Source organism: Amphiura filiformis, chromosome 9 (genome assembly GCF_039555335.1).
Source record: "Amphiura filiformis chromosome 9, Afil_fr2py, whole genome shotgun sequence".
NCBI lineage: Eukaryota > Metazoa > Echinodermata > Ophiuroidea > Amphilepidida > Amphiuridae > Amphiura > Amphiura filiformis.
In genome coordinates, this window is record NC_092636.1 from 48,269,816 (window position 1) to 48,286,706 (window position 16,891).

Sequence of the window (16,891 nt, forward strand, 5' to 3'; positions counted from 1 at the left end):
ACTAATATTATTTCAGCATTTTTGGGTAAAGAATAACAAAATTTAAATTTGACGGAAATCGTACAATATCGCTTTGAATAACTAATAATTATAACAAAATATTTTACAATACATCACAGCATTATTTTGCAGTTAAGTTTAACATGTAAACCACCGTTTACTGGGGGGGTATTGAACGAGATTCAAGGGATGCCATTGTCTGTGAACTGATACATTAATTATTTTACCAAAACATTTGATACATTAAAAAAAAAAAAAAGGTACTCCAAAGTACTCTATACATATTTATCGGGCAACACATATTGACTTTTTTCAAATTTATTAATACAGACCACATTAAGAGACGACATTCATCACCGAAGGTACTGAACCAAAGTTCTGTAATGTGTTACAACTGGAGCCGCATGAATATAAATTACTATAACCATTACGGATATATGGTGCTTTCCCAGGATATGTGAGTCTTCTTTTAAAAGTAGAGTAATTAAGTGGTCATGTGATATACCATTCACGTCAAGAACGACGATAGGATTCCTTCAAAATAGTCAAAGAATATTGCTCAAACTTATTACTTAAGGGGGTACTACACCCATTGATTTTTTTTTTTTACATTTTTTTGCATTTTGTGAAGAAATTACAAAAAAAAATTGGACAAAGTGGTATGCAAAATGAAGGGGCAAATCTTCTCGTTTTATTGGTGGTATCGGTATCAATGTAGCTTACATGCTTTTACAGATAGAAGCCAAAAGGAGGTACATCACTGATGATTTAAATTCACTTCATTTTGGAAAGCTTACTATCAACGGATTTCGTTAAAATTTTGGATATGTGTTGCTAACACATTAGGGAAATAAAGTTGATATGTAAAATGGGAATAAGTGGTTCCTGATTTCTTTTATGACTTCATGAACTTGGTGCTCCACAACTATCAAAAAAGGAACTGGTTAAAATGCTTCTATTTTCAATGTTGAGCTATATTTTGTATTTTTAACTTGCGACATTATTGCACTGAAACTTAATTAAGCCATAGGTAACAGGTTACAACAACCATACTACAGCAATGATGAAAAAATTGTATTTCTTGTCACCTATACAACCATATTGGGTAGTTTTCCGTAAGCTTAAGTTTTGTGATTTTGGTAACTATTTTATATTTATTTGTGAAATCCGTCTCAACTAGGCATTATAAATTGTACTCACCATTTACATCCCAAGGTATATTAGTATATCCACCATGCACTTCTCGATATATATCCAGTTAAAGACAGAATATCAAAATTATGCCTCATATGATATCACAGACTCTCACATGTGTATTCAAAATTGATGCTTAAATTTGACCTGAACCAATTGACCTATAACCTGACATACGGTGACCTAATAGCCTTTTCTTCTCCTAACAACTAATGACTATGCATCCATTGTATAAGTGTTTATTTAATTTATTCAGTGTTATATCATGGTAGGTATTTTGCATGCACCACTATAGATTTTCTATAGAGAGTATAACAAAGGATTTAATGTATTCTATTCATGTACCCTACTTGAACATTTTCAAAAGAATAAATTATGGTTTGTTATGAAACACATATCTGAGTTACTAGGTTACAGTAAACAAAAAATATATAGGGCTAAAATGACTTACTAAAATTGTTGAAATTCACTTTATATGTAGATATATTTTATAAGTTCAGGACATGAGGTGATAAACATATATATGTACTTAATAAATTTGCAAGAAAAAAAAATCGGGGTATTATATCGCCTTAAGAAGTCACCTTTAGGGTCCTGATAGGAAAAGTTTCAAGAAAATTGCTTAAGCATGACTTAGACATTATTTTGCATAAAATAAGGACATAAAAAGTAAAAAATGTTGTTCAAAAGAAATTATTTTGATGACTAAATCTAGATTTGCACATTGATTTTGGTAAGAAATCACTTTAGTTATAGCTATGCATAGGTATATCTATAAATTATTTATAGATTATATATTTGAATCACAAGTTCTCCACGATCGTTGCAATGTTGTTATTTCGAATTAGTTTCAACCTAGCTGCTTTTAACTGATTATGATAGCCATCGAACAGCATTCACAGACGATATTTGCATTTTTCGCTTACATGTGCATTCGTTGTATTTTCAATAGTATTCCCAAAATCACTTTCTGTTCGTCCATTACTATGTTTGCCTACAAACCCACGCAATCAATTAAGCTGAATTTATACTCCATCACTATGCGACGAGCGATTGGTTTCTAGCCAATGACGTAGCGCGTTTTTTATTGCGTTGGGCTAAACGCGCTTCAACATTGGACACATACCAATCGGTCGTCGCTCAGCGATGGAGTATAAGTTCGGTTTTAGGGTCTGTCCTTCCAAGATGAAATGCAGTATATTCTTTATTAATTATAATTCACATGCTGCCTTTTACCTTGGGAGCAGACTGATCAAAACATTCAGATATATCTGCCTCACAAATCAACACACAGTGTGTGCTGTTTTATACTCGGTTTCAGAAAAGAACGGCAATCCCTTGCTCTGATTGAGCGACATACGCAGAGCTTTGTGTCCATTCAAGAGTACCGCTCTTCGCTAACAAATGTTTTGACGCGTAATCGGCCAATCAGATTATCAGTAGGTTGTTATTAATGTCAGACGATTGAATCAGCCAATCAGAACCACACTTCCGCGTTTACACTGTGTACGCTCTCAAAATGTAAGCAACTGCCGTTCTTTTCTGCCAGAAACTGTAGATACTTGTAGTTACTGCCGCTTTACTGCGGGAACATACTGATTCAGCAACAAAAGCAAAAAAGGCAGTATCTGATACGACATGCAGTTACGGATACTGCATTTGTGCTCGGGAGAGTGAAGGTTACAAATGTTCCCTATCAAACGTTTCAATCAAAAAGCATTCAAAATGCCCTGAAGGCTATATTTTAACAAGCAATCGTCGTTTACCAGTATGCGAAAGCATCACCTTGTTACAGCATACGTCATGGCCAGTTGAAAAGGGACCTTTTATCTATGATTGTACAACATATTCAACATTAAGCAATAACCAAGATTTGTGTTTGCGTAACACTGAAAGAATCGAGAATTCCGATGTTGACCTAATTCAGTTTTCAAGGATACGGAACAAAATGTTAGTCAGTCACCAATTTAAAATGAAAACATTCTATCTAATGAAGTACATGTTTTGCTGAAGATAGTCATGTTATTTTTACTAACACTGGAAGAAAACAAAATCTACCTAGTAACCAGCGATGTCTTGATAGATACATGATAGTTAACTTAAATTCAAAGTATAGACCTCTGGCAAGGCAACCGTTACTTAAAGTTTCACGGAATACCCTCACTTACGATCATTGGGTAAACCGATCATCAAACGCCAAGTGGTTGAGCATTTGTCTCGACTACTTTTGGAGTAGAGACTGTTCTGGTTGGCTTGGTTTGTCATTTTTGACACCACAGAATGTATATACTTGTATAAACATTCCTGTAAATTTGAAATCATGACAAATTATCCGTCTGATGATCGGTTTACCCAATGATCGTAAGTGAGGGTATTCCGTGAAACTTTAAGTAACGGTTGCCTTGCCAGAGGTCTATACTTTGAATTTCTTTCTATAGCTCACCTGTAATGGGTTTGAGCACTCTAAATTCCAAAGTTAGTCACTTGTAAAGTATACTTGTGATAGTTGACTTAAATACTTTTGGTCTGGCTAAGAGCAGCCATCATGCGGATCACGTGGAAAATGCTGCATGATGGGAACGCGAGTATTTTGATAACGATGAATATAACGCTAAATTTATAATTCATCACTGAGTGAGTATTTAACCAATGATGTAGCGCGCTTGTAATAACACAACAAAAGATGCTCTTCTTAATTGGCTAAAAACAATAACTTGTCGCTCAGCGATATAGTATAAACTCAGCTTCAGGCTCACGCTCCAAAATATAAGTAGTGAAGGTACTCTGACCTGCAAATGCCCGTTAATCGACTATCACGTCAGAATGCTATAGTTGTAGAACGTGGCACGAAATAACACACCAAAATCCGTTGGAATTTAAAATTTTCCACAGCAGGATAAAGATGATTACTTCCTGACAGAAAGTCTGCCATCTTTTTTCACCTTATACATGAATATTGTTGGAACCACCATGGTTTATATTCAATAAACGAGTACTAATCTATTTAATATAACTAATCGTATTGTTTCATTGTAGCTTTTGGATGCTTACATGTCCTTTCGTAAATAAAAGTTACATCTTTCCACATTTGGTACACATTCATTATTTTCCAGCAAATTCCGGGTATGACCTAAATGTTCATCTATTGGAGTACACACGATGTATTCAGTTCTTACCTGTAATTTTCCTTTTGAATATAGTAATCCAGCTAGGATCAAAAGATTAAGCCACAAATAAAACCTTGCATAATTTTTAACATTTCAAGAATGATAACGAATGCGTGTTTTTATACACAGAAGATTACCGACCTGAAAGCATGGATACATGCCGTAAAAACAACCCTTATCAATGAATCTGTATTCTGACAGCCTTTATGCAATGCAATGAATTGTTCAACTGTGAGGAATACAGCATCATTAATCTCATTTTCTACCTCGACATTAAAGAAGTTATCCGTATCTTTTCAACACTAACACTTAAGGTACTTGGGTAAGATTACATTCCCGTAAAATAATAATCATGTTCTTGGTTTAAATATTGAACCATTTCTTAAGGCAAAGATTAACATCAAGTTTAATAACCGTAATTTATGGGAATTAAGATTCTACGAATTTATGCAATTATTTCTAAATTTAGCAACATAATGGAAAAGTACTTTGTTGACATTTTAATGAACTAATAATCACATTCATTAAAAGTTACTTAGTAATCAATCATAACGATCATCATATTCTGTTTTCAGGACAATCAATATCTATTGAAATACCTTCACTATGGACCACAAGAACCTCATACCAATGGCATAGTCCAACAACCTCAATTACATAATCATAGTGGAAAATTTGACCTCAAGTTACAGAGTATGAGTTTTTGTACCCAAATCTTCAAAGGTAATTCAATGAATGTACAAATGTATTGGGGTTTAGGAACTGTTCCCCTGATAGATGAGTATGTTGTGGATCCTAGTGCTTGATAAGAATGACACATCCTTGTATCGAACTTGATGTAAAAGGGCCTCGAGTTCTATAAGCTCTACTTCACTACTTCCATGCTCCAAAACAGATGAAAACCCTAGCAGCATTAGACATTCATATAGCGTTCACCAAGTTTAAAAGCCCGTATTTGTTTCTATATAAATTTCAAGAAAGTAGAACGTCAAGAAATCACAAGTACATGTTTTTCTTGAAAAAAAAAGAGGTCGTTGAGAGTTAGTGTAAAGAAAAACGTGCTAATCACGTCGATCTCATTGGCAACATTTACTCTTCGCTGTTCCAATTCCAACTTGTTATTTATATAGCATTTTAACCTGACCAAAACGATCTTAAGAATCTTTGTCAAGACGCTGAGAATTGAAGAGGATGATGTCGAGTAGATAGAGTGATGAGATGTTTTATGGAGGAACGGAAATAGGCTACTGCTTCGAGGAAAAATTTAAACAGTTTGTAAGAAGTTAAAAGTTCAGTAGCGACTCTACTCATATGAACAACACGATCTATGGCCGTTTGGGCTTACAGTATCAGCTAGTTTCAGGAATGTACCATTTATATTAACGGGGAGGTGATACCGAAAGTTGTGGTGGGTTGTTGAAATAAAAGGTCATTGCATTTAATGCATTGTAGTGTTAAGCACATTTTAAGCATCTTTAAGGTATACATGTATATTAAGGGTCTAACTAGTTTATAATATTTATGTTAAGAAATACATATTATTATCTTTTTAATTGAATAATTAAATTTGTAAAAAATATTTTGATCCTACTGGCAATTTTGAAAAACCCTTTCCTATGTAAAAAGACATTGTTGAAATGTTCCTATCCAATGGTCGAGTGTATCATGTTAACTGAACTGAGCTTTTTAGCGGACGTGTTTCATTGCACGCCGTGATTACCAAGAGGTGATACACAGATCTGGATGGTACTTGAAGTCACTTAAAAAGTTGAAATCGCGTGAGTCTGCGCTTAAAAATAACCACCATGTTTGTCAAGAATGAAGAAGGATTTATACAAAAAATCCGAAAGGTTACTTAGTTCAGTAGTTTTTAGGTATTATGTGTATTCCTTTAGTATTATTGAGTGTGGAAATTTCTTAGTATTTACTGACTTATCGCGTAATATCTACGCATTCAATATAGCTCAATCTGATTCTCCCTTCTTCTTCTTCTCCCTCTACATCATTCATCATCATCATCAATAATAATAATAATAATAATAATAATAATAATAATAATAATAATAATAATAATAATAATAATAATAATAATAATAATAATAACACTAATAATAATAATAATAATAATAATAATGATATAATAATAATAATAATAATAATAATAATAATAATAATAATAATAATAATAATAATAATAATAATAATAATAATAATTTCAATACACCACAAAATCAGAATGCATAATTTCCATTAATAATCACAAAATATAGTTAAAACTGCATTCAGCGGTGATTAAGGACACAAAACCTAGCATGGCCATTCCTATACGTCAAACAGAGTGCCAACAAAACACAACATATAGCCTATACCTAATCAATATATCGCCTTGAAAATGGTACATATTACATTATGCCTCGTGAATATGTTTCTCTGAAAGTAAGTTCATTGTCCGCACACGTAATTGGTCAATCAATTTAATTTGTCGGTCACTGAACTGGCTGTCCGTAGACCAATTTAATAGTGATCAATTAACTGATACAAATGACCTCAAAATCGATTAGAATATCAATGAAAGGATGAAACATGTTATGTAAGTTTTTATATTAGTATAGAACGGATATGTTTCCGATTTGATATTCTGAGGTCATGGAATTTAAACAAAGAACAACCTTCACAATATTTTTACTATAATGAAAGATAAAGACAATTTATCGCGTCTGACGTCACCTGTCAATCAAACTCGAGCACGGTTTGTTTACAAGTGTCGTGATGATGACTTGCTGGACGCGGTTTTATAACCGGGCGCCTTATTGTTAATTTTGCACCTTTCGACATGCAAACCATCTCTTTATAGTTAGGTCTTTATAGTAGGAAACTTTCTTTGGTGAAAAAGCTGCTTTTTGCCTTGTAAAAGTACGTAATTTTTCGCCATTTGCTGCTATTCCTTTTCTCCGATCAGCACCAGATAGATCGGTCTTCCTTTACGCGCTGATTAACCTGTGTAAACCAATCAAGGATCGTAATTGACAGTGACATCAGACGCGATAAATTGTTTTTATCTCTGTCTTTAATTATATAATAATATTTTTTTTATTATAATGACATCTAACAAACGGGTTTCCTCAGCTCATTATGTATCACTTATTTCGAGCAAATAGAGGTTGTGCGTGAAATTATAGATTGGCTCCAAACAAAGGATTTGAACAAGTGTCCTTCACCGTAATCATGCCGCATGCAGTCCATTCAATCAAATGTTGTCATCAACCTATTTGATCGTTATTTGTTATTATGTGTGAGACGAACTGTCGCGAACTGTAGATTGCAATCATGCTTTTGGTGAATGCATTTGAGTAGTCCGCCATATTTACGGTATGATACGTCATATGCACAACCTCTATAACGTTGATTTGGAAGATTTGTGACCTTCTCAATGTAACTTAATCAATTAGTTTAGTTATTCTACACTCATGTATAATTAATGTACGTATGTAACCAAAGCAATTCAGAGAATACAACTGTTTTACCAAGCACCTCGTCACCTTTGACATCGTACGTTCTCTTTGACATTAATATTGCACTATGTAGACCAGTCTATTAGGGTTTGACGCTGTAGATATATGTTGCTACCAAGTTCTACTACGGCTTCTGCTCCTACTGCTACTACTACTACTACAATTGTTTCTTTTTCTTCTACTCGTCTCACCTAAATTTCATTATCATTGAGGTCATAGAATAGGGCATTTTAAAGAATTTGGCCTTGCTATTACCAAAATATGGAGGTTATGGCGCCCGCAACGGACACACTCTCATAGAACTCCAGGTAAATACCAGTTATAAAAAACGGCACTAAAATAAAACCATGCCTTCTTATTTGTCTTAATTTTGCATATGGTGTGAATTTAAAGTCAAATTAGCATATCAATATATTTTACTTATTTTGAATTAACTGAAGAAGAAACAAGCAGAGGAAGAGGCTTACGCATCATACACTGGAACATGGAAACATTCAAACATTACAACTAGTGCACGAGATCAAATTAATGATGCTTAATCGTTATTCTTAATATATCAATATACAGGGGAAAGAAGAATTACGCATCGCACACTAGTACATATAAACATGAATTTACAAATGGAAACATAACATGCATAGGCAGATATACCAGAGAAAAAACTCCGGACATACCTGCCTGTGCGGGGACTTGAACCCCAGACCTCTCGCTTGTCGGGCGAGCGCTCTACCACTGAGCTACACAGACTGTCCCTGATAAACAGGACTCAAGTCTGGTACTTATGGATATGAGCAGTCAAGAAGAAACTGTCAGCGTGTTCACAATATCGACATTATATCAAATATTTTGAAGTATTGCTTAGTATGCAAAACGACAAATACAATAAAGAAATTCCCAAACAAGCTCAAATGACTGCATGCAATTTGCCTATGGCAGAATAATATCACAACATTGATAGGCGAACCAGTGTGAAGGGTACTTGGTCATGTCAAATCTACAATGGCAACTCATCAGTTTTTTATTGTAGTAAAACAGCGGGCTTTGAGAATGACACAGACGTGGAATTTCCTGGCCACGGGATAGCTATTTATATTCTTTATTCAAGGGAGTTCCTCAATACATCACAAAGCTATGGATACGATAGATAGATCTTTTAGCAACCTCTCTCCCTGTCCTGGATTTGAGCGGCAACTCAAAAAATATACTATGTTTACTCAGATGTCCGACGTAATACAGGTTCCATAACGTGAGGTCAGAATTCAATTAGGGATTCAATCATGTTTCACCGTTGTTCATCGTCTGCGTGGTTTGCTTTGGACAGATTAGCTAATTCACATGATTCTTTCATTCGGAATGTCCGTTTGTCATCCATACAAGAAGATGGGTGATTTCTTCGTTGATATCAGCAATAAAGCTAACGAATAAAGCGGTATTGTTTATAAGCTGCTACTTCCAACACACGTGCTTACGCATAAGTTCCAGGTCAGTATGACGAGTTTTACGCGTTCACACGTAATGCGAACGCGTAACCTTGCGTTCGCGTATACGCTACTGGACTGTAAATTCATCACCGATTAACAACTTTTGACTCCTGTACTCCGATGGTCACGAGATCACTAGAGTATTATTAAACCAATACTAGGCGTGTTTGAACTCATTATACATTATACAAATAAATTTTAAAATAAAGTCTCATTAATTAAAATAATGATTATAAAATTTAACTTAGAAATTCACTATTCTGAACAGGATTAAGTAAACGACCTATAGGAATAATAATTCTCCAACATACTAGGCTCACTTTAAGTTCTGTCGTCAACATTTGTGTCGAGCTGTCCATTAAAATATCACATTGGTTTTTCTCCAAACGGAACCCATACATAAATTCTGATGTTGCAAACGTATGGTGCATAATAAAAACTCTTGGGGATTGATAAGCAATCTGAAGTTACATGATAGAAATAGAACGTTAATGTCTGAGACGTGTGAACAGAGTCATTATAACCCAATGTCATTGTATAGACTTTCTCTCACTAAAATTTAAAAAAGACAATTTCAGATTTAAATGTCGAGTAAATAAGAAAGCTGTCTAGGTCCGTGTCATCTGTCTCGGTATTTTGTCGTCAGTATATCTGTCTGGTTTGTTTGGTTTGGTTTTCTGTCCGTCTGAATCTATATATTCACATATTACAATATGTAGTAAGGAAGCTGCCTTCGTCGTCCGAGCCTCTGTCCCAATCTGTCTGTGTACCTCTCTTTCTCCTCTTCCCACAGTCTTCCTCTCTCCCACGTTCACTCTTCCTTCCTGCTGTTTATTTGGACCCCAAGATGTACATTCAAAAATTGAACAAACTAAGGATACGAACGACAGGGCTATCAATGCTAAAACATGTCTCTTCTAGTATTGTGTTGAGTTGGTCATAAAAATATCACATTGGCTTCATCCAAACTTGACCAAACATAACCGATACATAAATGCTGATATTGCAAACTCATAAAAACTTTTGGGGAAACTTATGTCAGAAACTTATCAAAAGAGACACCATAACCGAATAACTTATACGTATAATTTTATTCTTCCCAAAATAAAAAAGTCAGTCTGTTTGCTTTTCTGTTTGTCTGTCTAATCCATAGATTTGACTGTGTAGTAAATAGAGAAGCTGGCTTGGTCCTAGTCTGCTATGTCAGTCCAAGTCCCAACCCTTTTATCTGCTTGTCTCTCTCACGCACTCTTCTTCCCTTCTCCATTCTTTTCTCATTACATTCCTCCTGCTCTTTTCATCATAGGAGACTCGTAACATGGTAAAATATCTTTATTTTCTCAAATATATGCATATTAATGCTCCTCATGTAAATCTTGCTTCTGATAGCAAAAGTAGTAACAAAAGAGAATGTAAACTTGACAGGTTTATTTGTCGTAACTTGGGTATCAAAAGTGTTGATCAATATCAATAGTGTTGCATTCATTCATCTTGAAAATGCCCAATACATAATAGGCTTTGTAAAAGTTGATATAAATTTTCCTTAGCTGCTAAACATTGAATCATGTTATGCATAATCAGATCGGGATTATTTTGTCGTGTTTTAAGACTGACATAACTCAACTTATTCAAGGACAAATATATGTATATCTTATTGCTGTTCTCGCCGTTAACCAAGTTTAACCTATGCCTTATTGTAGTAAATATTATGTTCGTCTATACTAATTTGTACAATACCCTAACTTCATATTGCAGCACCGTCAATAAATGTACCTACAAAGGCCTCTACTACTAGACTTCCTTTATACGAATTTCAACTCTATAGCTGGCGCTGTTACTTACTTTACAAAGAAACGTCCTGAATAAGAGAGATTTATATGTCATACAAGGAAATGCCTTTTCCAGATTAAGCAACTTATAGTGAGTGATCTTTTATATTTAGACAATAAGCAATATGTCATTGACATTTAGGAGAGACTTTCTTGACGCAGTTTCTATTCCATTTTGTTATTATCACTAGGAGCCAAACAGCCTCATTCCTCATGACTTAGTTCAATAAACTACATTCGATAGTGTTTACTTAACCTTTGACCTCATCTCCTTGAGTATGATATTTAGTACTCAATACATTCAAAGGCCATTCGTCATGTGCACATATTTGGGTTAACGAACTGTGCCTTTACTCATTAGAGATTGAAATTTATGCGGTCTTTTAGCATTCTTCCTTTTGAGTCTTCCTTTTCTTTGTTGAGAACCACTTGTAAAATACAAATAAGCAAACAAAAACATAAAGGAGATGACATTTAAAACGCTGGATAAATCTTGGTTCAACTATATGAAAAACTATATGAACAAATAAGCTAATAAAAAATCCACCAAAGTAACACAAAAACAAAAACATTGGTGGTTCACATTATTTACCTTTTCGCTAAATCCCATAGTTCCTCGCGGTTGGACCTGAGATGTCGATATTTGACGTTACGCTGACTTGAATTGCACAGTAACAATGTTCGCTAAACGATGTGTGCATCAGTGTGACGTCAAATGACGATAACTCGGGTCTAAACGCAAGGAATTGTGGGATTAACCGAAAATGTCAATTACCCATCATTCTAACAGTGTTTTTGATAAAAGCACGTCATGCTACTCAACAAAATCAAAGGATCAGACGTTTATTGACGTTTTTCAAAAATATGACCATAGGACACTTGCACTACTGAGTACTGAAGTCCCCTGACATTGAAAATCACTTTGGTCAGTACCATGAGGACAGACAAAGAAATCAGGATTGTCCGTTTCTGATCCTTTAAATGTTTTAAGTGGTGTAACTAGAAATTTGTATACTAATTTGAGCTTACCTCGGCTGGATATGCCTTTCCATCAACAGTATGTTCCGAACCAGTAATTTTAGGTACATCTCCATCGAATGTTACATCTGCCATAGGACCAAAATGAAGATTTATTGAGTACAGAGCATATTTGTAGCTAAGTGGTCCTTCAGATACAATGATATCTTTCCCGCTTTGTACATGAAATGTTACTCCACGACCTGTGTTGTTGATAGTTCCTGAAACCTGTAAATTATATAAATAAAAATATATTAAACCAGTTTAGTCTATAATCTCCATTGTTTTATAGGACGAAAATTAATTTGTAAAGCAGCTGGATTGTTGTAAGAACGCCATAAAACAATGATGCAAATTTAATTTTAAGACGGGTACACCGATTTTGATGTTTTCAGAAATATTAGCTAACTCCTAATGCAAGCCTCCATTTTGATGGAGGTAAAGTGAGGAAGGGTGAGGCTAAAATGTCAATTACAATCATGTAGGTTATTGGAAAAAGATTTTGTATTAATAGAGCTGAAATTTTATCAAATTTTATCAGTACTTTATAAGTATACAATTAGAATATCGCAAAAATTGGATTGTTCTAGTTGTGATTCTCACCTTACACAATCAACATTCTTTTTTACTTTTTTTTTTGTACTTGCTTGACATCTAAAATTAACCCAATTTATCAAAGTGATCTTATGATTATGCAAAATGGTAATGTAACGTTAAAAAAGGTATTGTAACAAAACAATTTTCATTTCTATCAATATTTTCCCCGATACCAAATACTAATACTAGATTATTTTCAATGTGACAAACACGAAGCATGATTTAGAAAAAAGAGACAGAGAGAGAGGCACCAATAAATTACACGTAGACCGGAATCGGAATTGACCAACGGAAGCCTTACAAAGATAACATTGTAAAGTCATTTCTTTTCTATTTTCGTTAGTACAATGAGAAGCAGGTGTTCTTACACAATAACGTTTTTTGTCTAAGAAACAAAAGCGCAGTGGATGCTGATATTGCCTGACATGCGTTATCGACAGATCTAAGCTGCAACTGACCAGATCATATCAGAAAAGGACCAATATGAGACACTGATTTGATCTTTGTCAGGTATAATAATAAATAATAATAATAAGCCGCACTTATTAAGCGCCTTTAACCCAACAGGGTCTCAAGGCGCTTTACAAACCATGAAAAATACAATCTTAAAACTACAAATTACTACCGGTACTTAAAATACAGTCTTAAAAACTACACAAAAATTATTTCAAAGAAACAGAAATACTGGAGGGACTGATTTCGCCAGACCGCAGCGCCAACGCAGAAAAAAGAAAGTGCATCACGGAATGGCGGGAACCCTCGCTCCAGCATCCCTATACATATTACATATTACATACAAGCAATGAGGAATAATCAAATAACTAGTGAGATGCATGCATATTAAAACATATTAAATTTAGACACGTACACAGAACCAGCTGTGAAACACTAAGAAAAATATTGTCAAATTGCACGGAAGCGATGACACACAAAAATTGATATAAAAGATGCCATACATATATACAAAGGCAATCATTGATTAAAAAGAAAGGTTTTCAGTTTTGTTTTAAAAACGTCAATTGATGAGGCAAGCCTGACATGCTGAGGTAAATTGTTCCATTCTCTATGAGCGGCTTCCATGAAGGATCGCTGTGCATAGGTGGTGCGCGGACGACGAGTAGGAGGTTTGATAAGGTTCTGTGATGATGAACGAAGTGAACGGGATGGAGCATACGGCGTGATGAGTTCTGATAAGTACGGCGGAGCAAGTCCATTAAGGGCCTTGAATGTGAGTAAGTTGATCTTGAATGCGATCCTTTGGCGAATGGAAAGCCAGTGGAGTCCGCGCATAATTTCAGAGATGCTGTCATACTTCTTTGTACGCGTTACCAATCTTGCCGCAGTATTCTGGATCCTTTGAAGTTTCATGATCTCACAGTCAGGCAGTCCGTAGAGAAGCGAGTTACAATTATCCAAGCGCGAGGTGACATATGCGTGAACCAGTTTTTCGGTGGTGACTTGATCAAGATAATGTCTGATTCTCCCAATGCTTCTGATGGCATGAGTGGCATTGCGACAAACGTTATTCACGTGTTCTGTCATACAGAGTTTGTTATCTAAGATAACGCCAAGATTGCGAGCTGAAGAAGTAGGTTTAACGGTTGTATCGCCTACTTTGACACCAGATATTGCTGTTGTCTTCTTGTTCCGCGACGTAAAGTGAACGATTTCGGTTTTGCTATCGTTTAACTGGAGCTTGTTACGAATGGTCCATGATTTTATATCAACAAGACACTGTTCAAGTTTAGCTATACAAACATCTCTGTCCGAAGGTTTCATAGAGATATGCAATTGGGTATCATCTGCATATGTCATACACTGGATTCCATTGGCGGAAGCAACATCTTCAATCGGTGCACTATACAAAGTAAAAATAACGGGTCCCGCAACCGACCCCTGGGGTACGCCACAATCCAATGGGAGCGGATCAGAGACAACGGAATCAATGGCAACGGCTTGCTTGCGATTGCTAAGATACGATGCAAACCAGTCTAGTGCTCTGTCACCGATTCCGTATCGGTCCTCGAGGCGCGCAATCAACACATGATGGTCTATAGTATCGAATGCGGCCGAGAAGTCGAGCAGAACCAGAACTGCCTCATCACCCTTATCTATAGTCTGAAGAATATCATTGCAGACACGGAGAAGTGCGGTTTCTGTGCTACAGCCTTCCCGGTAGGCAGATTGTTTGTTGCCTTGAAGTCCATTATCTTTCAAGTAAGCTTGAAGCTGTCTCACAGCGACGCGTTCGACCAGCTTTGATTCAAACCGGAGATTTGATATTGGACGAAAGTTTGTCATGTCCTCGCAATCGAGAGAAGGTTTCTTGATAAGAGGCTTGACGCGAGCCACCTTGTAGGTGTCCGGGAAGTAACCAGTTGAAAGAGATTTATTGACGATCTTTGTAATGGCAGGCAGAAGATCATCAACCAAGAGCATGAATAGCGACATTGGCAGCGGATCGAGGGTGCAGGATGCTTTGGACGACTGCATCACAATTTCGCGGACATAATCCTCGGAAACTTCCTGGAATTGCAAGAGAGAGCAATCACACTTGTCAGCCACATTAACAGATGAAGTAGAGACAGAAGCGTTGTCAAGTGATGTTCTTATCTTCTGAATCTTCTGATCAAAGAACTTCACAAATTCGTTTGCAAGATCTAAAGAAGATTCATTTGATGGTAGCACCGTTGGATTTTGTGCAACAGACAATTTGTCGATGACACTGAACAGTTGTTTCTGATCACAGTTTGATATGACAGACTTGTGGTATTTTGTCTTAGCACTATCAAGAAGTTTCTTATAGTCACAGCAGCTTTCTTGGAAGATTTGCTTATGAATCTCCAAACCAGATGTTTTCCACTTTCTTTCACAAGAACGCTTCTTCCTTTTGGCATTTCTAAGGCTCTCATCGTACCAAGGTGCATGAGGTCTTAAGGTAATCTCATGCGTTTTCTCGGGAGCATGTTTATCAAGAATCGTGCGCAAGACGGTGTGATATTGTTCAGAAAGTTCGTCAAGATCATCAGCAGGTGTCAATATGAGTGGTGAGTGTACCACATCATCACGAAGAGCACTAAGATCAATGTCCTTTAGTTGTCGGTGACGGACAGAACATTTCGTTGCATTAGGTCGTGCAACATCAAGTTCACACTTTACTGCATAATGGTCAGATGGAAGACCACGGTGAACTGATGTTTGTGTTACTAGACTCTCCGTATCTCGAGAAATGATGAGATCTAGAATGTGTCCTTTGACGTGCGTAGCCTCGGTCACATGCTGACGAAGACTCGCTGATTCAAGAAGATCAAGCATGTGTAGAGCATCACGGTCACTCTCATCATCCATATGGAAATTAAAATCTCCAGCATATAAAACGCGACATTGAACGATGGAAATTGTCTCCAGTAATGTGGCAAACTCGCTAAAAAATGTTGAAGTTTTCAGCTTGTTACGCTTCGATGGTTGAGGTCGGTACACAGACAATAGTCTGAAAGGTTGTTGCCCATGTGAGGACACAGACAAATCCATAAGTTCAAACGAAGAGAATGAATCACTATGGTTCTCAGTGACTTCAAACCCTTTCTAAGAATCACACTGATGCCTCCTCCGCGATCTTTCCGAGGTTTATGGTAAACAGCATAATCAGGAAGCGTGTTGGAAATATCTGCTAACGCACGGTTATCGCGAGCATCTCCAGTGAGCCAACTTTCAGTTACTACGAGAATGTCCAGTTTGTGATCAATAATAAGGTCACATATTGATGCTGATTTTCCGCGGCGTTTCATAGACCTGGCGTTCCATGTGGCGAACCGAACTTTTGGAAAATTATCGGATCGCAAATTGTCAGTACCACCGGGATTAATTGGAACTTTGACAAGTTGTCGTTGTCTTGGTGACGAGACGCTATTCTCAGCAGGCAAAGATTTGGTACCAATTCTATTGGTAGTGATTACTTCAATAGATCGATTTTTCCTACCACCACGACAACCCCGCTTTGTTAACTTGGCAATCTTAAGTTCTTTTAATCTAGTCCATAGCTGTTGATCAACTCGAGCATAATACTGTTTATCACACTTCTGCTTCACGTCCAA

At 36.1% G+C, this 16,891-nt stretch overlaps 1 protein-coding gene across 1 annotated transcript in view; it reads right to left on the reverse strand.

Moving 5' to 3' along the window:
- The window catches only part of LOC140161082 (carbonic anhydrase-related protein 10-like), a 293,957-nt gene that overhangs the window by 115,093 nt on the left and 161,973 nt on the right, over nucleotides 1-16,891 (reverse strand). Inside the window, 1 exon segment of the mRNA XM_072184469.1 lies at nucleotides 12,213-12,428. Coding sequence (XP_072040570.1) covers nucleotides 12,213-12,428 — 216 coding nt within the window.